Source organism: Myxine glutinosa, chromosome 2, assembly GCF_964187855.1.
Source record: "Myxine glutinosa chromosome 2, kmMyxGlut1.1, whole genome shotgun sequence".
Classification (NCBI taxonomy): domain Eukaryota; kingdom Metazoa; phylum Chordata; class Myxini; order Myxiniformes; family Myxinidae; genus Myxine; species Myxine glutinosa.
The window spans coordinates 263,289,709-263,316,326 of NC_136262.1; the positions used below are offsets into that span (position 1 = coordinate 263,289,709).

General features: G+C 46.2%; 2 protein-coding genes across 3 annotated transcripts in view; one reads left to right on the forward strand and one right to left on the reverse strand.

Moving 5' to 3' along the window:
• The window catches only part of ARMH3 (armadillo like helical domain containing 3), a 128,042-nt gene extending 108,775 nt beyond the window's left edge, over nucleotides 1-19,267 (reverse strand). Inside the window, exons 1-4 of one of the 2 annotated variants that reach the window (XM_078772521.1) lie at nucleotides 18,692-19,267; nucleotides 18,387-18,443; nucleotides 13,309-13,455; nucleotides 8,527-8,634 (exon numbers count right to left, since the gene is read on the reverse strand). In XM_078772521.1, coding sequence (XP_078628647.1) covers nucleotides 8,527-8,634; nucleotides 13,309-13,455; nucleotides 18,387-18,443; nucleotides 18,692-18,793 — 414 coding nt within the window. In that variant the 5' untranslated portion in view covers nucleotides 18,794-19,267. The remainder of the gene's footprint in view (nucleotides 1-8,526; nucleotides 8,635-13,308; nucleotides 13,456-18,386; nucleotides 18,444-18,691) is intronic. The other variant, XM_078772522.1, reaches the window with a different exon arrangement.
• Nucleotides 19,268-19,699: 432 nt separating this feature from the next.
• On the forward strand, nucleotides 19,700-22,720 carry LOC137420578 (BLOC-2 complex member HPS6). Its single transcript, XM_068105745.2, has one exon. It carries the CDS (start codon nucleotides 19,764-19,766, stop codon nucleotides 21,999-22,001), a length of 2,238 nt encoding a protein of 745 aa, XP_067961846.2. The 5' UTR covers nucleotides 19,700-19,763; the 3' UTR covers nucleotides 22,002-22,720.
• Nucleotides 22,721-26,618: the final 3,898 nt, after the last annotated feature.

Genomic DNA, 26,618 nt, shown 5'->3' on the forward strand with positions numbered 1-26,618 from the left:
CGTTTCGCTTAAGTGATTTCCCTCATTGAATACCTGTGGCACGATTTGGCCAATGTTAAGGATCGGGTCAGTGCTTGTTTATAGTTCGTGCCGCGGATGCTAAACCGCTCGGCAATTACCATCTGTCCGCGGTCGCGAACGGGGTTGCGCTCCTCCCTCTCCGGAGGGAGCAGTGCAGCGTCAGGACTCACGTCGGTCAGTCACGAACAAGGGGACTAATCCCCCCTTCTTAAGGGGAAGAAGGCCGACGTAGAGATCCACAACAATAGATTACCTTTGGAACAAACTAAACCACGACTATCAACACCAAACAAGATTACCTTCGGAACAAACTAAACCACTACTATCAACACCAAACTAGATTACCTTCGGAACAAACTAAACCACGACTATCAACACCAAACTCGATTACCTTCGGAACAAACTAAACCACTACTATAAACACCAAACTGGATTTACCTTCGGAACAAACTAAACCACAACTGTCAACACCAAACTCGATTACCTTCGGAACAAACTAAACCACTACTATTAACACCAAACTAGATTACCTTCGGAACAAACTAAACCACTACTATCAACACAAAACCAGATTAACTTCGGAACAAACTGGACCACTACTATCAACACCAAACAAGATTAACTTCGGAACAAACTAAACCACTATGATCAACACCAAACTAGATCACCTTCAGAACAAACTAAACCACTACAACAATCACCAAACTAGACTAACTTCAGAACAAACTAAACCACTTCTATCAACACCAAACTAGATTACCTTCGGAACAAACTAAACCACGACTATCAACACCAAACTAGATTACCTTGGGAACAAAATAAACCACTATCAACACTAAGCTAGACAACCTTGGTAACAAACTACTGTTCTCCCCTCTGGGCTGGTGCTCCTGCCTCACACCTATCTTGGCTTCAAGCGGTTGAAAACAAAGGTTTCAAAATCATTGGAATCTCCCGCGATGAAGCCGATTCTGAGGGCCTTTCACTCACTCACCGCAGGCAGGTTGGTGGTCTTTGTCTTCTACCGACTCCTCTCCGGCCTTGCTCCCCCAGCCCTCTCTGTGCTCTGTCTCCCAAAATATTCCCACAGGTCGCACAAGATCTGCCTGCAACCCTCTTATGGTTAAAATGCCAAAATCAAGACTCTCTGCTCACCTTCATTCCTCTTTTCTCCCACCTCTGGAACAAACTCCCTCACTCTCTTCAATCCCACTCCTCCCTCCAGGTCTTTAAAACAGCTGTTCACCACCATCTCTGATCTTCCCCCAACCAAAACCTTGATCTTTTATACCCACGTTAATATACCCCAGATCCACTTTTTTGAAATACCAACTTCTTTCCTGGATGTCCGAGCAGTGTCCTTGTGTTTTTTTTTTACCTCTACCACCCCCACTCCCCTTCCCATGTAATGCCTCCTCCCGCAAGCCCTCTCCCTCCCACAGATCTCCCGATGTCCCTGTTCTCTGCTATTGTACTTGTCTGCTGTCTGCTTTCCTCTCTCTCTCCCCATCTTGTCTCCTGCTCCCTTTATTGTGTTTTGTGTGTCCGTTTTTTTTGTGAGTAATGTTAGCTCTAACACGAGCCTCGACCTTGTCTACAAAAAAAGAAAGAAAAAAAAGTTAGTCATAACCGAGTCTAGAAGAGATGATGTACCGTTGACCGAGATGCAGGTCGGGAAATTGACAGATTGTGTCAGTCCCAATGAGTCGCAGAAGTCCTTTGCTGATGTGCCATGGCTGGTGAGAGAGGAACCGACACTCAGCCAGCTGGCATGACAGTTGAAGTCGCCACATATGAGGAGGAGAGAGTTGGGATGAGTTGATAGAGGTTGGTCCATGTTGTCAGACAGCGAAATGTAAATGGCGTCATCACTGTTTGGTGGACGGTACAGAACACATATGAACAAAAGGTGGGAGCGGAGAGTAAGCTGTAGCCAGAGGTACTCCTGGGGTGAGGTGGAGAGAGGGCAGTGCAAGGAGAGTGAGGAAGAGAGTTTTTTGATAAAGACCCAGCAACCCCACCACCAGGACGAGGCTCAGGTCTATCATACCAGAGGAGGGAGTAACCATGAAGAGATATTAAGGAATCAGACATTTTGAAGGAGGAAAGTTTCTGTTGAGCAGATAAAGTCTGGTTTGTCTGAAGCAACCTGTATGGAGAGATCAATCAGGTTTAAGCGAAGGCCCCGGATGTTTGAGGTCCATACTGTTAAGGAAGAGGAAGGGGGAACATCGGATACAGGATAAGGGAGGGGAGGGGTAGGGTAAGATGTGGGAGGAGAGGGGGAGGTAGGGAGACCTGTAGACACTGTCGGATATTGCAGGAGAGCTAGGAGAAGGGGAAGGATGAGGACAAAAGGTTTGATGGTGATGGGATGAGGAACAGTGAGGTGTTGTTTGAGGGGTGGCAGAGTGAAATGGAAGGTTGGAGGATGTGGAGGTATGAGTTGGAAGGGAGAGGAAGTGGGGAGAAGGCAGCTTTGTGGAGGAGTTAAGAGCCAGCTTTGTGGAGGAGTTAAGAGGCAACTTTGAGGAGGAGGGGAGAGGGGAGAATTGAAGAAAAATGGTGAGCGGGTTGATTAGAAGGGGAGGGGTGAAGGGGGTTGGATTGAAGGGGAGGGGTGAGGGGGAAGGCTTGAAGGGGAGGGGTGATGGGGAAGATTTGAGGGGGAGGGGTGATGGGGAAGATTTGAGGGGGAGTAGTGAGGTGGGAAATTTGAGGGGGAAGGGTGAGAGGGGAGATTAGAAGGGGAGGGGTGAGTTGGAAGTTTTGAAGGGGAGGGGTGAGGAGGGAGATTTGAAAGGGATGGGTGATGGGGAAGATTAGGAGGGGAGGAGCAAGGGGGGAGTTTGGGAGGGGAGGGGAGAGGGAGATTTGAAAGTTTTGAATGATTAAAGAAAATCTAACATTATTCCAGAATGTGTTTCTTGAGATATTGAAATCAGAGATCCGTTTGAGAACGTTTGAGGAGGGGTGGAATGAGTGCGAGTTTAGAGAATGAAGAAAGGAAGAACTAATAATAATAATAATAATTCATTTATTTTGTATAGCGCTTTTCCAGAAGCCCAAAGGCGCTTTGACAGAGTGGCAAACAGAATGCATAACAATACATGAAAACAACAATTGCAAAAAGACAAGAATCAATAGGGAAATATTTAAAGCAAAAGGAGGGAGAAGGAGAAGAGATAGTCAGGGGTTAAATGCTGTGGGTTGAATGTTGAATGCAGTGTTGAACAGGTGGGTCTTTAGTGATGTTTTGAATGTGGTGAGTGAGGAGGAGTCTCTGATGGTGTGAGGTAGTGAGTTCCAGAGGGTGGGAGCAGCGATGGAGAAGGCCCTGTCCCCCCAGGATCTGAATTTGGTCCGGATGGAGGGGGTCAGGAGGTTGGTACCAGCAGAGCGGAGGTTGCGGGTGGGAGTGTGTCTGGAGAGGAGGTCAGCCAGGTAGGATGGGGCCAGGTTATGGAGGGCTTTGTAGGTCAAGAGGAGGATTTTGTACTGGATTCTCTGGGGGATGGGGAGCCAGTGAAGCTTGCAAAGGACGGGGGTGATGTGGTCACGGGTCCGGGAATGGGTAAGTAGACGGGCAGCGGAGTTCTGAATGTATTGGAGTTTATTGGTGATTTTTGAGGGTGAACCATAGAGGAGGCTATTGCAGTCGTCCAGACGGGAGGTGATTAAGGCGTGGATGAGGGTTTCTGCAGCCGTGGATGAGAGGGATGAGCGGAGACGGGCAATGTTTTTCAGGTGAAAGAAGGCTGACTTTGTGATCTGTTTAGTGAATTTGTCGAAGGAAAGGGTTTGGTCAAAGATGACGCCAAGATTCCGGATGTGAGGGGAGGTGGATACTGGGATACCGTCGATGTTGAGGGCAAAGTTATGGGTGGATTTTGTGAGCGTTTTTGGGCCAATGATGATTATTTCAGATTTATCACAGTTAAGCTTGAGGAAGTTGATTTGAAGCCAGGATTTTATTTCAGTGATGCAGTTTGTCAGGATAGAGTGGGTGTCGGTGGAGATGGACTTGGTGGAGATGAAAAGCTGGATGTCATCTGCGAAGCAGTGGAATTGGAGACCATGACGGCGGATTAAGTGACCGAGCGGGGACAGGTAAAGGATGAAGAGGAGGGGGCCAAGAACTGAACCTTGGGGCACACCTTGGGGGAGGGGAGCAGTGGGGGATTTGCAGTTATTGATGGAGATGAACTGGCATCTGTCAGAGAGGTATGATTTAATCCAAGAGAGGGCAGTGCCGGTAACGTTAAAGGTGGATTCAAGTCGGGTGAGGAGGATAGTGTGATCAATGGTGTCAAAGGCAGCGCTGAGGTCGAGGAGGACGAGAATGTTGAGGTTGCCAGCGTCAGAGGAGAGGAGAAGGTCGTTGGTGATTTTGAGGAGAGCAGTTTCAGTACTGTGGTTGGAGCGGAATCCGGATTGGAATGTTTCATACAGGTTATTGGCAGAGAGATGATGTTTGAGTTGAGTGGCTACAGCGCGTTCCAAAACTTTTGACAGAAAGGGTAGGTTGGAGATGGGTCTGAAGTTGTTTAGGGTGTCAGGGTTTAGACCAGGTTTTTTTAGAATGGGGGTAACAGCAGCAATTTTGAGGGAAGGTGGGACGATGCCTGTAGACAGGGAGGAGTTTATTGTTGCAATGATAAGTGGAGAGAGAGCAGGGAAGGAGGCTTTGACAAAGCTGGAGGGGATGGGGTCAAGAGTGCAGGTGGCAGTTTTCATTCCTATGAGGAGTTCAGAGAGGTCAGTAGGGGAGATTGGGGAGAACCGAGACAGGGGATGGCAGGACAAGGGGGGGCAGGTGGTTGGAGGGGGAGCGGTTGCGGCGGTGGTCAAGCTGTTGTAGATGTTGTCAATTTTGCGTTGGAAGAAAGAGAGGAAGGAGATGCAGTTGTCTACTGTGAATGACTGGGTGGTGGTGTTCAGGGGGCGGAGGAGTTTGTTTATTGTCGAGAAGAGTGCTTTTGGGTTTCCGGAGCCAGAGTGGATAATTTGAGAGTAGTCGGCAGAGCGGGCGCGGGAGAGGGCATCTTTGTAGTGTTATAGGTGGTCCTTGTAGGCTTGGGAGTGAACTGTGAGACCCGTTTTATTGCGGAGTCTTTCAAGTTGGCGAGCACGAGTTTTAGTCTAGTAGGAAGACTAGGTCCCCCTGCACCCCCCGGAGATATACTTCTAATCAGTGTTTCTAGATTGGAAAAAATGTGTAGAAAATGACTAGCTATGGCCCCAAGCTGAAAAAATGTCCCACATACCATTTTTATGCAAATTACTGCTGCAAATTTTATGCAAAATTATGCAAATTTTATGCAAATTTTTGATGAGGAGTAGAGTTGAGGGGTCTTTGAGGGCTTCATCGAGGTGCTCTCGGTTGCAAGACTGGGTCATTCTGAGAAGCACAGCAGGGTCAGAGATCATGATGTTCTCCTCCTCAGTGAATCTCTCCATCAACAGCCTCTCCATTGCCTCACACACTGTTTTGAGGCAAAAGAGGGACTTTGCGTAGGCCTTTCCACTGAGAACACCTTTGAGAGATCCACTTGTTACTAGTTGTGCCTCAAAGAGAATCTCTGCATATCCAGAACCACGCATCTTGTGTCCAGTGAGCATCCCGATGTAGTTCATGGATGTGTGGAAGGGTCCAATCGTTACTACATGACTAGCAAATTCATTTGGCCAGCGCCAGATGATGGGAAGGGCTTTCATGCAGACACCCAGATCAAATGTATTCAGGACCCATCTCTGACCCACCTCAGCAGTTGCTGCCTCGGAACGCTTCAGTAGCTCACGAACAACTGCGTTGTCTGTGATCGGTTGGTGGATAGGCGTGCAGTAGTCGACTGTTGATTTGCTGGGTGGGGGAGAACCAGTTGCAGAGGTGAAACCCCCTCGCCCAGGCACAGGCTGCAGGCCATTGCCATGCCATGCAGGCACCAGGCACAGACCGATCACAGACAACGCAGTTGTTCGTGAGCTACTGAAGCGTTCCGAGGCAGCAACTGCTGAGGTGGGTCAGAGATGGGTCCTGAATACATTTGATCTGGGTGTCTGCATGAAAGCCCTTCCCATCATCTGGCGCTGGCCAAATGAATTTGCTAGTCATGTAGTAACGATTGGACCCTTCCACACATCCATGAACTACATCGGGATGCTCACTGGACACAAGATGCGTGGTTCTGGATATGCAGAGATTCTCTTTGAGGCACAACTAGTAACAAGTGGATCTCTCAAAGGTGTTCTCAGTGGAAAGGCCTACGCAAAGTCCCTCTTTTGCCTCAAAACAGTGTGTGAGGCAATGGAGAGGCTGTTGATGGAGAGATTCACTGAGGAGGAGAACATCATGATCTCTGACCCTGCTGTGCTTCTCAGAATGACCCAGTCTTGCAACCGAGAGCACCTCGATGAAGCCCTCAAAGACCCCTCAACTCTACTCCTCATCAAAAATTTGCATAAAATTTGCATAATTTTGCATAAAATTTGCAGCAGTAATTTGCATAAAAATGGTATGTGGGACATTTTTTCAGCTTGGGGCCATAGCTAGTCATTTTCTACACATATTTTCCAATCTAGAAACACTGATTAGAAGTATATCTCCGGGGGGTGCAGGGGGACCTAGTCTTCCTACTAGACTATTTTCATCAGGTGGAGTTCAGAGGTAAACCAGGGAGCAGAATGGGTGAAAGAAACTGTTTTGGTTTTTACAGGCGCAAGCTGGTCAAGGCAGGAGGAGAGAGTGTGGTTGTAGTAGTCAGTGAGGTCGGAAGGGGTGTGGAGGTCAATGAAGGGAGAAGTGGACATTTTTTCAGAGAGGGTTGATGAGAATGAGGTAGGTGAAAGAGCGTTTAGCTTACGGAAGTTGATTGTGCGATAATGCCTTGGTGTTGGGGTGGGGATGTTGATGGTCAGAGTGATGGCTAAGTGGTCAGAGAGGGTGAGGTCGGAGCCAGAGAGATGGTGCAAATTTAATCCAGTGGAGCAGACAAGGTCCAAAATGTGACCACGGATATGGGTAGGAAAGTCGACATGTTGAGTGAGGTTAAAGCAGGTGAGTAAATCAGTGAAGTCAGTGGTTATTGTGGAGTCAGTGGAGTCCATGTGGATATTGAAATCACCAAGGAGGAGGATTGAGGGGGAGAGGGAACATAGCTGGGTCAGAAAGTAGGAGAAGTCAGACAGGAATGATGGGTGTGGTTTGGGAGGGCGGTAGACGACAGCCATGACTGACTGCGTGCGACCAGAGAGTTTTAAAGCCAGGTGTTCAACTGTACGAGATTGAATTTTTTTTTGTGATGGAAATATTTAATGTGCAAATTGATTGCAGCCTTTTGAACAGAAAGAAAAAAAAGCGAGTTGTAGTATCCAAATGAATACAACATGGCAGGGGGGAGTTTAAACATTTTAAAGCAAAACCGTCGGGTCAACACGTGTACACAGGCGGGGGAGGGGAGACCTCGAGGAGAGAAGGTAATTATTATTTTTTTGTAATTAAGACATCAAACTTGAGGTTAGGGGGAAGTAGGGGGTGTTAGAAGTTTCAGCTAGTTTCAATGTATAGCCTTTGAGATGTGAGTGCCAACACATTTTGGGCGGACGGATGGAAGGACAGATGGATGGACGGACAGACGGATGTACGGATGGACTGACAAACACCAAAGTCAATTCGAGGGTTTTGCTAAATAAAACTCAATGCAGAAACGGACATTGCTGGAATTTGGAACATATTACTTGGACATACAAAGCATTTACATCTGAAATTGTGCAGCCAATTTCGTCAAGTAGAGGCCAATAAACTAATTTTCAGTCCCCATGTTAAAGTTGCATACAGAGAAACGATCCCATATAAAGGGCGGGGTACTTTGCGCCTCCCTTGATGAAGACCAAAAGAGCCAATTCATCTGTAAGTGCCAGATGAAGGAATGAAACAACCAGGCCCGACAGTCCCAACTCTTGTATTGCCAAAGTCCACTCATTGCCACACGTTATAATAGACTGCCCCAACACCGTGACATGTAATTGCAATGATCGAGTAATGACCCAACTCAGTGGATCATATTCAAAAAATATAATGAGGGTGACAAGAGTGCAAAAATTAAAATAAATCGACACCACCACGACATCAACACCACCACGACGACCACCACCACCAGCATCAGCATCGCCGCCCCCACCACCACAACCACCACTGTTCAAATGCCAGGCCATGTTAATTTGTATTGACATCATATACTTGAAGGCCCATATTTAGTAGTAATTTCCACTTTACAATTAGAACTGCATCATTATTACAAATCTTGCCGTTTATAAATGTTCAACCACAATGACAAAAATTAAACAAACAAAATGATGAAAGAACTCAGTTTGACAAACAAATACAATACATGGGAAAATCCCTGTAATTATTTTAATTATTCCACATATTAGCAAGCGAGCAATCTCACATTGGTTTCTCACATTGGAGTTAGTCTATCCACACATTTAACGGGCCACCTTTACCTTCATTTCCTCCTCCGCATTGTCAAAACCCATCAGGATGTCAATGATGTCAAAACCAGTGTTTGGCATGTTCTTCTGATGGACTCCCCGCAGAAGTCCACAAAGGGTCTAAAAGTCACAAATTAGGACAAAAGAAAAAACAAGAAAATCACTTCCTAGTAAAGCAGAACTTATTTGGGATGGGAGTCAAAAGTTGAAAATAAATTATGTACAAGCCATTTTAGAAATGTTTTAAAGAATGCTTCCAACAATATTTATTTCCAAAAGGAGAAATGTCATTGTGTCCGTCCATCCATCCATCACTTTCATTTTAAAGGGATATATATATATATTTTTTGTATACTGAATCGAGGCTCGTGAAAGAGCGAACATTTATTTCACAAACAAATCAACCAGACAAACAAAATATATAAAAAGAGGGAGCAGAAGACAAGATGGGGAGAGAAGGGGAAGCACACAAACACAACATTTGAGAGCAGGGAGATGTGTGGGAGGGAGAGGGCTTGGGGGGAGGAGGCGTGGGAAGGGGGGGGGGGGGGTGGGGTGGGAGAAGTATAAAACACAAGGACACCAAGGTCTTCCAGGACAGAAGTTGGTATTTCAAAAAAGTGGATTTGGGGTGAAATTAGCAGGGGTAGAAAAGATCAAGGTTTTGGATGGGGGAAGATAAGAGATGGTGGTGAACAGCTGTTTTAAAGACCTGGAGGGAGGAGTGGGATTGAAGAGAGTGAGGGAGTTTGTTCCAGAGGCGGAAGAAAAGAGGAATGAAGCAGTGAAGGTGAGCAGAGAGTCTTGATTTTGACAGTTTAACCATAAGAGGGTTGCAGGCAGATCTTGTGCGACCTGTAGGAATATTTGGGGGACAGAGCCCAGAGAGAGCTGGGGGGGCAAGGCCAGAGAGGAGTCGGTAGAAGACGGAAAGACCACCAACCTGCCTGCGGTGAGTGAGTGAGAGGCCCTTGGAGTTGGCTTCATCGCGAGAGATTCCAATGATTCTGAACGCTTTGGTTTCAACAGCGTGAAGATGAGCTAGGTGTGAGGCAGGAGCACCAGCCCAGAGGGGAGAGCAGTATTCCATAGAGCTGCGGATGAAAGCCTTGTATGTGGTGAGGAGCTCAGGTGTGCCTAGGAAGGACTTCACACGACGGAGGATGCCCAGTCGGCGACTGGCTTTGGAGGCCAGATTTGAAATGTGGTTTTCCCAGGAAAGAGATAGTGAGACCCAAAAGCTTGATCTTTACATCTGAAAGATGAGAACAAGATTCTGTGGAATTTTATGTCTGTGAGCATTGTCAGCTATGAGACCTTCTATAGACAGGTGTGTGCCTTTCCAAATCATGTCCAATCAATTGAATTTACCACAGGTGGACTCCAATCAAGGTGTAGAAACATCTCAAAGATGATCAAGAAAAATGGGAGGCACCAGAGCTAAATTTCAAGTGTCATAGCAAAGGGTATGAATACTTATGTCAATGCAATATCAGTTTTTTATTTTTAATACATTTGCAAAACTTTCTAAAATCCTGTTTTCTCTTTGTCATTATGGGGTATTGAGTGTAGATTGATGAGGGAAAAAATGAATTTAAACGATTTCAGCATAAGGCTGCAACATAACAAAATGTGAAAAAAGTGAAGGGGTCTGAATACTTTCTGAATGCACTGTATAGTAGTGGCCAAGCCTGGTGTTGGCTCAGCGGTTAGGGTGCTGGTTTGGGATCCTAGGATCCTGGGTTTGAATCCTGGTCGATTGCTGAATTAATGCCAAGGGGGTTGACTCAGCCTGTCATCCTTCCGAGGTTGCCAAATTGAGTACCAGTTCACTGGTAATTCCCAGTGAGGTGCAAAAGGCGACTAGCAGGGTTCATGGCAGGAAAGGCAGCCGGCTGTAAAATATTGCTTCAAAAAGGGGACCACAGTGCCCAAAAAGGCCATCCCCTGCTTAGCAGGGAAAATGGCCTCTAAAGGTGGTTCTATACAGTCGTGGCAAAAAAGATATTGGCACCTTTGCACTTTTTTCAAATAACTCACAATATACTCTAACAATAGGGTCATTTACCCTATTGGGTCATTTACCAGTCATTTCATTTGGGTCATTTACCAGTGTGGCAGCTACATTCAAATGTAAGGTGTGCACGGTGGGAGCTGCAGATGGAGGAAATGTTGAGTTGGATCTTGGAGACGGCGTGAAGCTGGAAGGTGTGAAAACATTTTGCTACCTCGGAGACATGCTGAATGGAGAAGGTGGATCAGACTCGGCAACGGTTGCTCGAGTGAGATGTGCATGGAAGAAGTTTCGGGAACTGAGTAGCGTGCTGATGAGGAGGAGAGTGTCGCTGAAGCTGAAGGGAAAGGTGTATGCTGCATGTGTGAGAAGTGTTATGATTTATGGGAGCGAGACATGGGTAATGAATGTAGAGCAGCAACAAAGGCTGGAAAGGGTGGAAATGCGAATGGTTCGATGGATGTGCGGAGTATCGTTGAGAGAGGAAGACAAATGATGAATTGCGAAAGATGATGGGAATATTGCCTGTGATTGATGCTGTGAAGAGGAACAGGTTGAGATGGTTTGGTCATGTGTTGAGGAAGGATGAAAGTGACTGGTTGAGAAGAGTAATGGAAGTTAATGTAGAAGGAAGTAGAGGACGGGGAAGACCGAGAAAGACTTGGCTAAAGATAGTGGAAGAAGAAATGCGGGCAAGGGGGTTAACAAGGAGAGATGCAGAAAATAGGGCAAAATGGAGAAGATTGTCATGGGGACCGCAAGGCTAACCCCCACTCTAGCAGGGAAAATGGCCTTAAAATGCATGTTGTATACTCTAACAATAGGTTGAAATTAACAAAAGTACTTGGTCCCCACAATTCTTTATTTCACTGTTAATATTACAGACCCTTTGTTTTTGATTCAGAACTTAATATATCCTTTTAAATCAGAAAATAAAAAGAAATGGCATTGCCAAAATTATTGACACCCGAGACTTAATATTTGGTAGCACAGCTTGTGGACAAAATAACTGCAGTCAAGCGCCGCCTATCGTCATGAATGAGCTTCCTTCACCTCTCTCCTGGCAGTTTGGCCCAATCTTCGTGTTCAAACTGCTCCAGTTCTCCCAGATTTGAAGGGTGCCTTCTCCAAACTGCTGTTTTCAGATCTCCCCAAAAATGTTCAATGGGATTTAGATCTGGACTCCTTGCTGGCCACTTCAGAACAGTCCAGCGTTTTGTTTTGAACCATTCCTGGGTGCTTTTTGAAGTGTGTTTGGGGTCATTGTCCTGCCACAAGACCCATGACCTTTGATTGAGACCCTGCTTTCTGACACTGGGTTGAACATTGCGTGCCAAAATGGCTTGGTAATCTCCTGATTTCATGATGCCATGCACACATTTATGACACCCAGTGCCACAGGCAGAACAGCAACCCCAAAACATCACTGAACCTCCTCCGTGTTTGACTGTAGGGAAGGTATTTTTTTCTTTGAAGGCTTCGTTTTGTTTTCTGTAAACATAGAGATGATGCGCTTTACCAAAAAACCCTAACCCCTGCTCTGTGGGGAAAAATGGCCTCTAAAGGTGGTTCAAACTGGTTGAATGAGTGAATTTTATATTGCAGGTATCTGCAACTCACCACAGGTGAGTTCAATTCCAATATAAAGGAGAATCACCTGCTTGAAATCTAATTATTTCTAACAACTTCGAAAAGGTGTCAATAATATTATCCGGCCCATTTTAGGATTTCTGTGTGGAATAAGCTAAGATTTCATAGTTTTTTCAGCTTTTTGTTTTGTTCCACCGCAAACCAAAGAAATACAAATGTCGATACCAAAATATTTTTTATTTCAACAATTTTCTGGAAGAAATGGAGCATTATTTGAAAAAAGTGCAAGGGTGCCAATATTTTTGGCTGCGACTGTCGATACTAAATGAAACACGTGCATCGACAGACTCGTTTATAGCAATAAACATGATGCATTTCCTTGAACTGATGATGAACAAAGCAGGAAATCCCCATTCCCAAATCAACCAGCCTCCCAGTCCCCATTTCGCATTTATTAACAAGTGATCCCCATACTTGGTACATATCTTACACATTTATTGTTTTCCTCAAGCAAAAGTCCAAAGGTACATTATGCTTCCTGCAACACAAATCACCCAAAAACAAAAACAAAAAAAACAAGACTGAACCGGGAGTGTAACCTACAAGTAACAACACGTACGGCTTGTAGTTACACTATCTGCAGGTACAAGGCGAATGACAAGAAGGTTATGCTGTCAGTCAGTTGGCAGTGATGGCAGCACATGAAGCCATCAGTGAGTCACATGGCCATGTTGTTTCATATGCAACTTATGGCTGCTCGTTGCATCATTTTCTGGAAGCATAGCTGTGCTGCTGATCTCAGAAAGATGATAGGCTGAGTCAACCAACATGGTGTTATTTCAACAGCCCGACAGGGGCTCAAACTCAAGACTCTAAGATCTTAGACAAGCCACTTTAACCATTAAGCCAACATCAGGCTTAGTTAGATGGCTATGATGACAACACACAAGGTGGATGTTGGTGTGGATCAGTCGTTCAAGCAGTGAAAAAAAAAAAATCACAGTCTTGTTTCATGGAGCAAAGAACTTTCTGTATTAAAATAAATAATAAAAAAAAGTTTACAAAAAAAAAAGAAAAAAGAAAAAAAAGTACACAAGGTAAACTACCAGCTACCGGTCCATAGACTGAGCTGCAGGACTCGTAGAAGCTCCATTCCACCACACGGTGAAAACAACAGCAGCCAAGCTCACCTGTAAAGCATTGACCACACGGATCTGATGGTCCTCACGCAGGGTCAGAACACTGTGGTGAAACAGGCCGTTTATGTTATCCTTCATCTGTATCAACTGATCCCCAACCAGCGATTCGAGCTTCGCCTCCAAGTACTCCAGATTGACCTACACAAGGCACAAACATTCCAAGCATCAGCCTCCAGCTCGTAAAAAAACCAAGGTTACGATTCATGTATACATGTCCAGGTACTGCGATACCTGAACATGCACCTGCAATTAAACTGTCATATTGCACCTAATCACCTGAACATGGACCTTCAATCAAACTCTCTCAATGCACCTCATCACCTGAACATGGACCTGCAATCAAAGTCACATTGCACCTCATCAAAGCCTCATCACCTGAACATGCAATCAAACTCTCACATTGGACCTCATCACCTGAACATGGACCTGCAATCAAAGTCACATTGCACCTCATCAAAGCCTCATCCCCTGAACATGTACCTGCAATTAAAACTCACAATGACCTCATCACCTGAACATGGACCTGCAATCAAAACTCACATTGGACCTCATCACCTGAACTTGGACCTGCAGTCACATTGCACCTCATCAAAGCCTCATCACCTGAACATGGCCCGACAAACTCACATTGCACGTCAAAGCATCACCTGAACATGGTCCTACAAACTCACATTGCACCTCAAAGCCTCATCACATGAACATGGACCGACAAACTCACATTGCACCTCAAAGCCTCATCACATGAACATGGACATACAAACTCACATTGCACCTCAAAGCCTCATCACATGAACATGGACATACAAACTCACATTGCACCTCAAAGCCTCATCACCTGAACATGGCCCGACAAACTCACATTGCACCTCAAAGCCTCATCACCTGAACATGGCCCGACAAACTCACATTGCACCTCAAAGCCTCATCACATGAACATGGACATACAAACTCACATTGCACCTCAAAGCAGCACCTGAACATGGCCCTACAAACTCACATTGCACCTCAAAGCCTCATCACCTGAACATGGCCCGACAAACTCACATTGCACCTCAAAGCATCACCTGAACATGGCCCTACAAACTCACATTGCACCTCAAAGCCTCATCACCTGAACATGGCCCGACAAACTCACATTGCACCTCAAAGCATCACCTGAACATGGACCTACAAACTCACATTGCACCTCATCACCTGAACATGGACCTACAAACTCACATTGCACCTCATCACCTGAACATGGCCCTACAAACTCACATTGCACCTCATCACCTGAACATGGACCTACAAACTTCCATTGCACCTCATCACCTGAACATGGATCTACAAACTCACATTGCACCTCAAAGCCTCATCACCTGAACATGGCCCTACAAACTCACATTGCACCTCAAATAATCACCTGAACATGGCCCTACAAACTCACATTGCACCTCATCAAAGCATCACCTGAACATGGCCCTACAAACTCACATTGCACCTCAAAGCCTCATCACCTGAACATGGACCTACAAACTCACATTGCACCTCATCAAATCCTAATCACCTGAACATGGACCTGCAATCAGTCACATTGCACCTCATCAAATCCTCATCACCTGAACATGTCCCTGCAATTAAAACTCACATTGGACCTCATCACCTCAACATGGACCTGCAATTAAAACTCACATTGACCTCATCACCTGACCATGGACCTGCAATCAAAGTCACATTGCACCTCATCAAAGCCTCATCACCTGGACATGGACGTGCAATCAAACTCTCACATTGGACCTCATCACCTGAACATGGCACAACAAACTCACATTGCACCTCAAAGCCTCATCACCTGAACATGGCCCAATAAACTCACATTGCACCTGAAAGCCTCATCACCTGAACATGGACCTACAAACTCACATTGCACCTCAAAGCCTCATCACCTGAACATGGACCGACAAACTCACATTGCACCTCATCAAAGCCTCATCACGTGAACATGGACCGACAAACTCACATTGCACCTCATCACCTGAACATGGACATACAAACTCACATTGCACCTCAAAGCATCACCTGAACATGGCCCTACAAACTCACATTGCACCTAATCACCTGAACATGGCCCTACAAACTCACATTGCACCTCATCACCTGAACATGGACCGACAAACTCACATTGCACCTCAAAGCCTCAACACCTGAACATGGACCGACAAACTCACATTGCACCTCATCACCTGAACATGGCCCGACAAACTCACATTGCACCTCAAAGCCTCAACACCTGAACATGGACCTACAAACTCACATTGCACCTCAAAGCCTCATCACATGAACACGGCCCGACAAACTCACATTGCACCTCAAAGCCTCATCACATGAACATGGCCCTACAAACTCACATTGCACCTCAAAGCCTCATCACATGAACATGGCCCTACAAACTCATATTGCACCTCAAAGCCTCATCACATGAACATGGCCCTACAAACTCACATTGCACCTCAAAGCCAAATCACATGAACATGGCCCTACAAACTCATATTGCACCTCAAAGCCAAATCACATGAACATGGACCTACAAACTCACATTGCACCTCAAAGCCTCATCACATGAACACGGCCCTACAAACTCACATTGCACCTCAAAGCCTCATCTCATGAACACGGCCCTACAAACTCACATTGCACCTCAAAGCCTCATCACATGAACATGGCCCTACAAACTCATATTGCACCTCAAAGCCAAATCACATGAACATGGCCCTACACACTCACATTGCACCTCAAAGCCAAATCACATGAACATGGCCCAACAAACTCACATTGCACCTCAAAGCCTCATCACATGAACACGGCCCTAAACTCACATTGCACCTCAAAGCCTCATCACATGAACATGGCCCTACAAACTCACATTGCACCTCAAAGCCAAATCACATGAACATGGCCCTACACACTCACATTGCAACTCAAAGCCTCATCACATGAACATGGCCCTACAAACTCACATTGCACCTCAAAGCCAAATCACATGAACATGGCCCTACAAACTCACATTGCACCTCAAAGCCAAATCACATGAACATGGCCCAACAAACTCACATTGCACCTCAAAGCCAAATCACATGAACATGGCCCTACAAACTCACATTGCACCTCATCAAAGAATCATCACATGAACATGGACCTACAAACTCACATTGCACCTCATCAAAGAATCATCACCTGAACATGGCCCTACAAACTCACATTGCACCTCAAAGCCAAATCACATGAACATGGCCCTACAAACTCACATTGCACCTCATCAAAGAATCATCACATGAACATGGACCTACAAACTCACATTGCACCTCATCAAAGAATCATCACCTGAACATGGCCCTACAAACTCACATTGCACCTCAAAGCCTCATCACATGAACATGGCCCTACAAACTCACATTGCACCTCAAAGCCAAATCACATGAACATGGCCCTACAAACTCACATTGCACCTCAAAGCCTCATCACATGAACATGGCCCTACACACTCACATTGCACCTCAAAGCCTCATCACATGAACATGGCCCTACAAACTCATATTGCACCTCAAAGCCAAATCACATGAACATGGACCTACAAACTCACATTGCACCTCAAAGCCTCATCACATGAACATGGCCCAACAAACTCACATTGCACCTCAAAGCCAAATCACATGAACATGGCCCTACAAACTCACATTGCACCTCAAAGCCAAATCACATGAACATGGCCCTACAAACTCACATTGCACCTCAAAGCCAAATCACATGAACATGGCCCTACAAACTCACATTGCACCTCAAAGCCAAATCACATGAACATGGCCCTACACACTCACATTGCACCTCAAAGCCAAATCACATGAACATGGCCCTACAAACTCACATTGCACCTCATCAAAGAATCATCACCTGAACATGGCCCTACAAACTCATATTGCACCTCAAAGCCTCATCACATGAACATGGCTCTACAAACTCACATTGCACCTCAAAGCCTCATCACATGAACATGGCCCTACAAACTCACATTGCACCTCAAAGCCAAATCACATGAACATGGCCCTACACACTCACATTGCACCTCAAAGCCTCATCACATGAACATGGCCCTACAAACTCATATTGCACCTCAAAGCCAAATCACATGAACATGGACCTACAAACTCACATTGCACCTCAAAGCCTCATCACATGAACATGGCCCAACAAACTCACATTGCACCTCAAAGCCAAATCACATGAACATGGCCCTACAAACTCACATTGCACCTCAAAGCCAAATCACATGAACATGGCCCTACACACTCACATTGCACCTCAAAGCCAAATCACATGAACATGGCCCAACAAACTCACATTGCACCTCAAAGCCAAATCACATGAACATGGCCCTACAAACTCACATTGCACCTCATCAAAGAATCATCACCTGAACATGGCCCTACAAACTCATATTGCACCTCAAAGCCTCATCACATGAACATGGCCCGACAAACTCACATTGCACCTCATCAAAGCCTCATCACCTGAACATGGACCTACAAACTCACATTGCACCTCAAAGCCTCATCACATGAACATGGCCCTACAAACTCACATTGCACCTCAAAGCCAAATCACATGAACATGGCCCGACAAACTCACATTGCACCTCATCAAAGCCTCATCACCTGAACATGGACCTACAAACTCACATTGCACCTCATCAAAGCCTCATCACATGAACATGGCCCTACAAACTCACATTGCACCTCATCAAAGCCTCATCACCTGAACATGGCCCTACAAACTCATATTGCACCTCAAAGCCTCATCACATGAACATGGCCCTACAAACTCACATTGCACCTCATCACCTGAACATCAACATGGACCTACAAACTCACATTGCACCTCATCAAATCCTCATCACCTGTGTGCATTCTCGTGGCGGATTTCGTTCAGAAACATCTCCCCCTTCCACTTTGTTTACCCCTTTCAAACTTTATGAACAAACAACGGAATGACGTCTCATTTTAAACAAACGATCGTTTACTTTTAAAGATTCAAACCTTCAGAAGGAAGAGCTCTTCCCAGAAACGAAGATTGTTCTGAACTGGATCTTCAGTCTGAAAACAACACACATGACGTCACCACTGAGATGCGAAGGGTACGTGAGGTGGCAACACACACCTTGTCCATTTGGGAAGAGAGGCTCTATGGACAAGCAGCACAAGCACCCACACTCCGACCCCTCATTCACACCACTCAAACGGGTCTACGTTCCAATTCACTAAACGCCACGTATAACCGACAAGCTCACGAAAAAAAGAAGAGCCCGGTGCGCCAGAACGACCCCGAAGAGGAAGCCACACACCTTGAATATCTCATCGTACATGAGGACCACCTTCTCCTTGAGCACCTTCTTGGATCCGGAGGATTTTCGCAGGAGGCCGGACTTTTTCTCCGGCTGAGCCATGGCCGGAGGGGCCTCGTCACGACGAAGAGACCCGAGCTGAAGCGAGGACGAGCACAGGCCCCGTCCGTGCTCCCAAATCACGAAAATCTTACCACAGGAAGCGGTGAGTGATCGGGAGCCTGTGCGCTACGGTCCGCCCAACCCAACGTGAACCCGACCGTGCCGTCAATGGCTCTTGGTTTCATTTAATGGACACTATAAGGGAATGTTTACAAGCATCACCAATGGAGAACATGTTTATAAAGACACCATGGTAAAACATCAAAAAATAAACTACACGTAAACTCGCCAAATAAACAACCCAACTTAGCGCCTCAGCTTATACACCGCTTAATAATCTACATCGAGCTGCCAGTTTTAGTTTTCATGTATTTTTGATGATGGTATAAATAAACCTTTTGCTGACTAAATGCCTCATTTTTCAAAATCAATAACATCAGTAACAATCCCTCAGGGAGGTCTCGTCTCGTTTTCAAATCAAACAACTTTACATGAAGAAAAATTGTCCTTTAAAACGAAAACAATCACTTTATTTCAGATTAGATTAAATTCAGCCGCTTTGACGTCAATTTTAAAACATGAGATTAATAAACATTACATAAATAAGAGATGTTGGAAGAACCAGCCAAACTAGAGATATACTAATATACACCTCATTATAATGCTTTCATCATTGCCGTCTGAAAGTCTTGTTTCTGAGAAATTTCTGGATTATCAAAAATGTAAACGAGTTTTAGAAACACATACAAGAATGTTCCATTGGAACTGTTCCTTGGAATGTCATTCATAAAAATAAGGATGAATACGACCCGGCGTGTGAGACGCAATTCGCGAAGGGAGGGCGGAGCCTCGTCAGTTGTGGGCGAGGCTTCCCAAGATGTGTTTGCGGAGGCGGAGTTTACAGACTACAGAGTGGACGCCGGACGGTCGTGTCAGAGCCAGTGTGGATCGAGGATTCGAGGTGGCGCTTATGGAGCTTGCCCGTGAGATCCGATTCGACCGCGGCTCGTTACTGCTGCGGCTGCTGGGCGAGTGCGTGGCCGCACGTTGGCAGCACGGGGCCCGCACGTTGTGCGTCCTCTCGAACTCACGACGGGATCTTCAAACCTTCGAGTCCGCGGGTCCCGTCCTGCTTCCCGCGGGCTTCCGTTACTTGGACATTTCGACCGGTGACGCGGCCGTGGTGGACGTGTTGCCTCTGGACGTGTCGGAGGATTCCGAGAGGGTTCTGCTGGTGGTGTTCGAAACGGGGCGGGCCGAGTGCTGGAGGCGCGTCCGCTCCACCGGTTGGTCCTTGTGGAGTCGAATGAACCTGTGCGTGGCCTCGTCCTCCAAGGTGGTCTCCGTGGCTGTGCTGCCCACGTGGATCGTTTGGTGCGAAGAACGACCTTGTTCTGCCCACCGGAGCGCAGACAGCGCAGCGACCCTAAACAACTGTGTGTGCAAGAGGTCCATGACGTGGTCTACACAAGGACTTCCTACTCTAGGTGCTTCGACGGTCCTACTACACAGTTGTCCAGGTATCCACGTCGTATCCACGGGAGATGGGATTTGTTTGCGTCCCGTTCCACATGGTCCTCCATCCAGAGGGCCCGTGGTGATGTTGTGGACACCAGAGGCCGATGAGCTTTCGGTGGTCGCGCTGGGCCATGGTGTCGTGACTGCTAAACGCGCCACGGAATTGGACTTTTCGACCATCGTGGACGAGTGGACGGGTTGTCCATCGGACGTGTCCGTCCTGTGTCATGCACGTATCTCGGGGTCTCGAGCCGGTATGCTTGTGGCAGCTTCCGATGGGAACGTTTGGCTGCTGCGGGACCATGGAATGAGCAGGTGCATGTGCACGTTTGCGGTCAAGGATGACTGGTCACGATGCGCAGATACCCTGGAGATGTTCACCAGTGGTGACACATTAATATTGATACGAGGGAAAATCATGACCGTTGTTGACTTGGAAAACAACAAGTGCTTCGAGTTGTTCATGCGTGATAAGGTGTTGGGCATCATTCCGCAGTGCAAATGCCACGACATGTTGAGCCTGATCACGAGTTCAGGGCTGCACACCTTGGAATACCTGAAGACCAGAAATGGATCTCGAAGGAACGCCGGCAGACAAAAAGACACGGTGTGCCGATGGGTGTACGAAGAGGCCTGCAGTTACTTCCAAACGCGAAGTGTCACCGGAAGCAGGATGAGCGTGCAGCAGTTGAAGCACAGCATGGGGAAGGAGCTCACGGCTCTGCTGGCGATCCTCCAGGAGCCACCGGGCATCAGGAATTGCTGTTGGAATCCTGAATACCTGGAGTTGGCGGATCAACTGAAACCTTTACTGGATGAATACGTGGAAGTCGAAGAACTGAAATCGGAGTTGTCTTCAAACGAGTTTGAAGAGTACGCGTGCATCATCATCAAAGCAGAGATAATGAGAATATTCCACAACAACGTCGAGGACAAGCGCTTGAACCTCAAGGAACTGCTGGAATTTTTTCCAGAAGGGACGATCGATATGGTGTGGGACGTGTTGAAGGTCGGTGCGAGGAAAGAGGAAGCCGATGAGGGAGCGTTGCATGAACTGTGGAAAGCGGTTCTGCAGGAAGGGACCTGCGGTGGTGCACAAGCCCTCTTCGAGCAGATCTGCACCGCTCTGCACCTGCACCGGTGCCACTCGTTGCTGGTGTTCCTCGACGCGGCCCAGGACCACCGGAAGTTCACCGCCACAGGTTCCACTAACCTGGAGGCGACGCCCCTTCATTTGCGGGTCCTTTTTTCTCTCCCAGACGGAGCGGATCAGGAGTCGGTGACGCTGCGCTCGGAGCTGCTTTGTCGCGGAGAGCCTGAGGACGCGGTCCAAGGGGTCTGCATGCTGCTCGACGCGGGGCAATGGGAGCAGGCGGTACGGGCGGCGAAGGGGAGCCCCACCTGGAGCCGAGTGTTACAGGCCGACGTCTTCAAGTCTTTCGTCGTTGCCCTCAGCAGGTTCAGAGGACTGGATGGATATTTGGATGAAATTTGGGAACTTTGTCCAGACGGCATGACGGCAACAGAAGTGTTGCGCATTATGCTACGTCACGGCTCGGATGACGTGGATGCTACTGTTTCGGAGCGAGTGTTCGATCAGGATGACTCCGAGCTCACCATACGTCTCATTCGTCCGTTTTTAATGCGCCTTTTGCTCGGAGAAATTGCCGAATGCAAAGCTTGTCCTTGAACATGGGCAGGTACCAAACTGGCATTCGTATAGTCGATGGGTTTTGATTTGCGGGATCACAGGTGCTTTCATCTATGCATTTTGGTTTGAGCTTGAGGCTTGGAGGTGCACGGCTCCTAACACTGGAAACCTTTCCGGAAGCAATTGTCATGTGAGGAAAAGAGATTCCTGGGTGTTCTTGCATTTGTAACACCGAGCATTTTCAGGGTAATCAGCACATTTGGGGAAACGGTTTCTATTGGCCGATGAAAATGAACCATTTCAATAGTGGTTCTGATTCGGTGTAAAGGTGCATACATGGTACGTGAACTAAACCAGTGTACACTCTTCCACCTGAACCAATTTGATGCACGAAGCACTCGTGTCACGTGGGCTGGTGTCCTACCCTCTTCCATCCATCCCTCGATTGGTTGTGTACCATGTTGTTTGTGAAGGTGTGGGGAAAGAGGACTTTTCTCAATTTGTTAAAATTGTAAATAATTTCATGAAATAATAGGTTTCGCAAATAGATACCACGTACAAAGTGGGTTTTGTGTTTCCTCGAGCTCTAAAAGCTGCCAAACTAGTCCAAAGGAATCCAATCCCAAATTTAATATCGTTTTGTTTGACATTGTCATCGATTTATTGTGATGGAAACGCTTGGATTGTGGGTAATGGCACAAAAAGTCGTGATTATTTAACAGAAATTATTTATTTTTTCAATAAATATTTTGCTCTTTTCACAGTTTTGATCCTTTTTTTTTTTGAACACCATAAAATTAAGCATTGAATATGAAATGATGAGTACTGTACATCTGTCACACGTGCGGATCATCCTTTCATGGGCGAAGATGGTTATTCACAGGTGACATGCGAAAAACCTGGGCTTGTGTTGATAGTAGATGAGCTACAGAGTCAGACAACCCCACACTGAATCTGCACTCCAAGAAGGCACCGAACGTGGAGCTAAACCTGTACTGTAAAAAGGTAAGTACCGCACATGATGTGGATTGAATCTACACTGAAAGAAGGTACCGAATGTGGAGCTAAACCTGTACTGTAAAAAGGTAAGTACCGCACATGTGGATTGAATTGACACTGAAGGTACCGAACGTGGAGTGAAAGCTGCACTGTAATAAGGTATCCAATGTGGAGTTAAACCTGCACTGTAATAAGGTACCGAATGTGGTTAACCTGCACTGTAAGAAGGTACCGAATGTGGAGTTAACCTGCACTGTAAGAAGGTACCGAATGTGGAGTTAAACCTGCACTGTAATAAGGTACCGAATGTGGAGTTAAACCTGCACTGTAATAAGGTACCGAATGTGGAGTTAACCTGCACTGTAAGAAGGTACCGAATGTGGAGTTAAACCTGCACTGTATTTAAGTACCGCGTGTGGAGTTAAACCTGTATTGTCGTTGAGTACCGCGTGTGGAGTTAACCTGCACTGTAAGAAGGTACCGAATGTGGAGTTAAACCTGCACTGTAAGAAGGTACCGAATGTGGAGTTAAACCTGCACTGTAAGAGGGCACCACATGACGTGGAGTTAAACCTGCACTTCAAGAATGGGGATACCACACGGGGAGTTAAACCTACACTGTAAAAGATACAGGATGGAGTTAAACCTGTCCTGCACAAAGGTACCATGCATGGAGTTAAACCTGCAAGATATAAGAACTGCACATGGAGGTTAACCTGCACAATTTAAGTACAGAAAGTGGAGCTGAATCTGCACTCTATACAATAAAACACTGCACGTAGAGTTGAACCTGCACTGTAAGAAGATGTGCCACCTGGAGTTAAACTTGCACAATTTTAGGACTCCACATAGAGGTGAACCTGCACTCAATTTAAGGAAGTATTGCACATGGAGTTGAACCTGGGCTGTAAGAAGGGATGACACATGGAGTCGAACCTGTTTTGGAAGATGTTACAGCATGTGGAGTTAAGCCCGTCCTGTATTTAAGTACCGCACATGGAGTTAAACCTGCACTGTATTTAAGTACTGCATGTGGAGGTAAACCGGTATTGTATTTAAGTTCCGCGTGTGGAGTTAAACCGGCACTGTATTTAAGTACCATGTGTGGAGTTGAACCTGCACTGTATTTAAGTACAGCATGTGGAGTTAAACCTGCATTGTATTTAAGTACCATACGTGGAGTTGAACCTGCACTGTTTTACGTCCCACGTGGAGTTAAACCTGCACTGCATTGAAGTACGGCATGTGGAGTTAAACCTGTATTGTATTTAAGTACCGCCTGTGGAGTTAAACCTGCATTGTATTTAAGTACTGCATCTGGAGTTAAACCTGCATTGTATTTAAGTACCATACGTGTTTATATATATTAAAAAAGTATATATGTATATGTATATATTATATGTATATATATTGTGTGTGTGTGTGTGTGTGTGTGTGTGTGTGTGTGTGTGTGTGTGTGTGTGTGTGTGTGTGTATTGTTAATGTCCGGCTTCCTTCTTGTAACCACTGTGCAGTAATTGGTCTTTATTTTGATTGACAGGCATATGTCATGTAACATTACATATTGTTACATATATGGGACCCCACAATCATGAGTGGATCATAGATTACATACATGAAAGAAATATTACCACTGTAGAAAACCATGAAATGTCATGGGATGTGATGTATTATGGGGATGATATATCTCAGTGAAGGCATGCTGACATATAAGAAACTGTGTGACTTGGCATACGACGTGCATTCAAAGAGTTCATCCTAAGTTATTAAAAGTTAGGCTCATAGCAAAGGGTCTTGAGTGTCTAAAGTGTATTGAGGGTCTAATGGGGTTTTGAGTGTCTAAAGTGCCAAGGGTATTGAGGGTCTAAAGGGGGCTTATGGGTCTAAGGTGTCTTAAGGGTTATGAGAGTTAAATGATGTCAAGTATCTCAGGGTATTGAGCTTTTTGAAGGGTTAATGGGTCGAAAGGGGTCTTTCAATAAGAGTCTAAAGTTAAAGCGCTGAGAGTCTAAGGGTCGAAAATGTTGAGGATCTGCGGGTCTAAAGTCAAAGGTCTGTAAAAAAAGGTCTCAGGGATCTTAAAGGTCTCAAAGTTGCATTCCAATAGTACATAATCAACGATACCCGCACATGAACAGTTGAGTAACAACATGGCACCTATTGTTATGTTGGCCAAACTCTGGTTTCTATGGCTCTGCCCTTACTCCCAAGCCCATTCCTCAACCCAACCCACTATCTCCCAAATCCCCCTCATCGCTCACTCCTCTACTCTCTTTTCTCGATCCCATCACCGTTCCCTATTTTTTCCCATTGAAATTTTGCCAAACCACACACTGCCCCCTTCCCCAATCACCTGGCAATCATCTCAAGGTGCCCTCCATGTTCACGTGCTATTTGGTGTTGCTCCCTTTCCTCAGCAATTAACACCACCTGGAACCTTATGTTCCTTTTAGCTCGGCGAGCACCTGCATCATCTGATATCAGCACTGTGGTCCCTTTACTCATGGAGGATCATCATGTACCTGCAGGGTGTTCATTCCTCTTATTCAGCGAGCACCTGCATGGTCTTCCCTTTCATTTGGGAATACCACAACCTGGTGTTCTTTCGTAGAACAAGGCCCACACTTTAAAAGTGAAACGTTTATTGGAGCCAAGAATTCCTGGTGCAATTCTAAAGGGATTTTTGATTCCCGACTCAACTCTAAACTGTCAGATTGCCACTTCACAGGCCAGGTGTTGCGAGACAAAGTGGGCTGTCTCTGGGGGTAGATGCTGAGTCGGGTATTCCCTCAATTGGCATAGTTGGTGTCTTTTGCGAAGGGTAAACGAGTCGTCTTCGGCACCGTGAAGGAATTACAAAATCATTCCAACACTTCAGTTGAATGTCAGGTCTGCTCAGCCAGTTCTTGAAAGATTTTTGTTGGAGGACACACTCCAGGAACTACAAATCCCAACTTAATGGGACAATTGGTGTGAAGAGACTTCAGCAAATCCATGCAATGCCAGTGTGTAGCAGGTTTCGGGCATGAGGTATCTGTCTGTATCCCATGCACTTAATTGTGTGATGTAATGGCGTACGAGTCACTCCTATAGTGATGGACAGAACACTCAAGATTACCCTGGTCCTGTCAGATTGTTTGTATAAACCAAGTTGGAGCACTTTAGGGAGCGAGTCAATTGATTCCCCCAGCCTGGTCTCCATGTGGTGCCAATGAAACTTTGGTAGACCCTTACTTGTGATGAACACTAAAATGCTGCTTTTGAAAGAGTAGCACTGGACCAAAGAATCCCCTTATGAACCAAAGTAAATGTTGGAATAACATATGTGCCACACACATCCCAACGGAGCATGGGGCACAATGCCTTGATCCTATGTTGATTCGCCCACGGTCTACCGTCCTCGTAATTCATGAAACGGACACCGATCGCTCAAGATCTCCAAATACTGCAGCTGGTATACGTGTGACCGGTCACGATGGGCACTCGTGCGAAGGCCGAGAGCCTTTACTGTCTTTGCAGAAAGGCCCGAGGCCTCAAACCCCTCTCGTCCTGTACTGGTCTTACCTTTTTGATCAAAGTTTCCTCCAGAATGAGCTTCACTCCCATCAAATAAAGGAATTCCTGGCCAATCTTGACTCTTCCACTGCTACTAGGCCC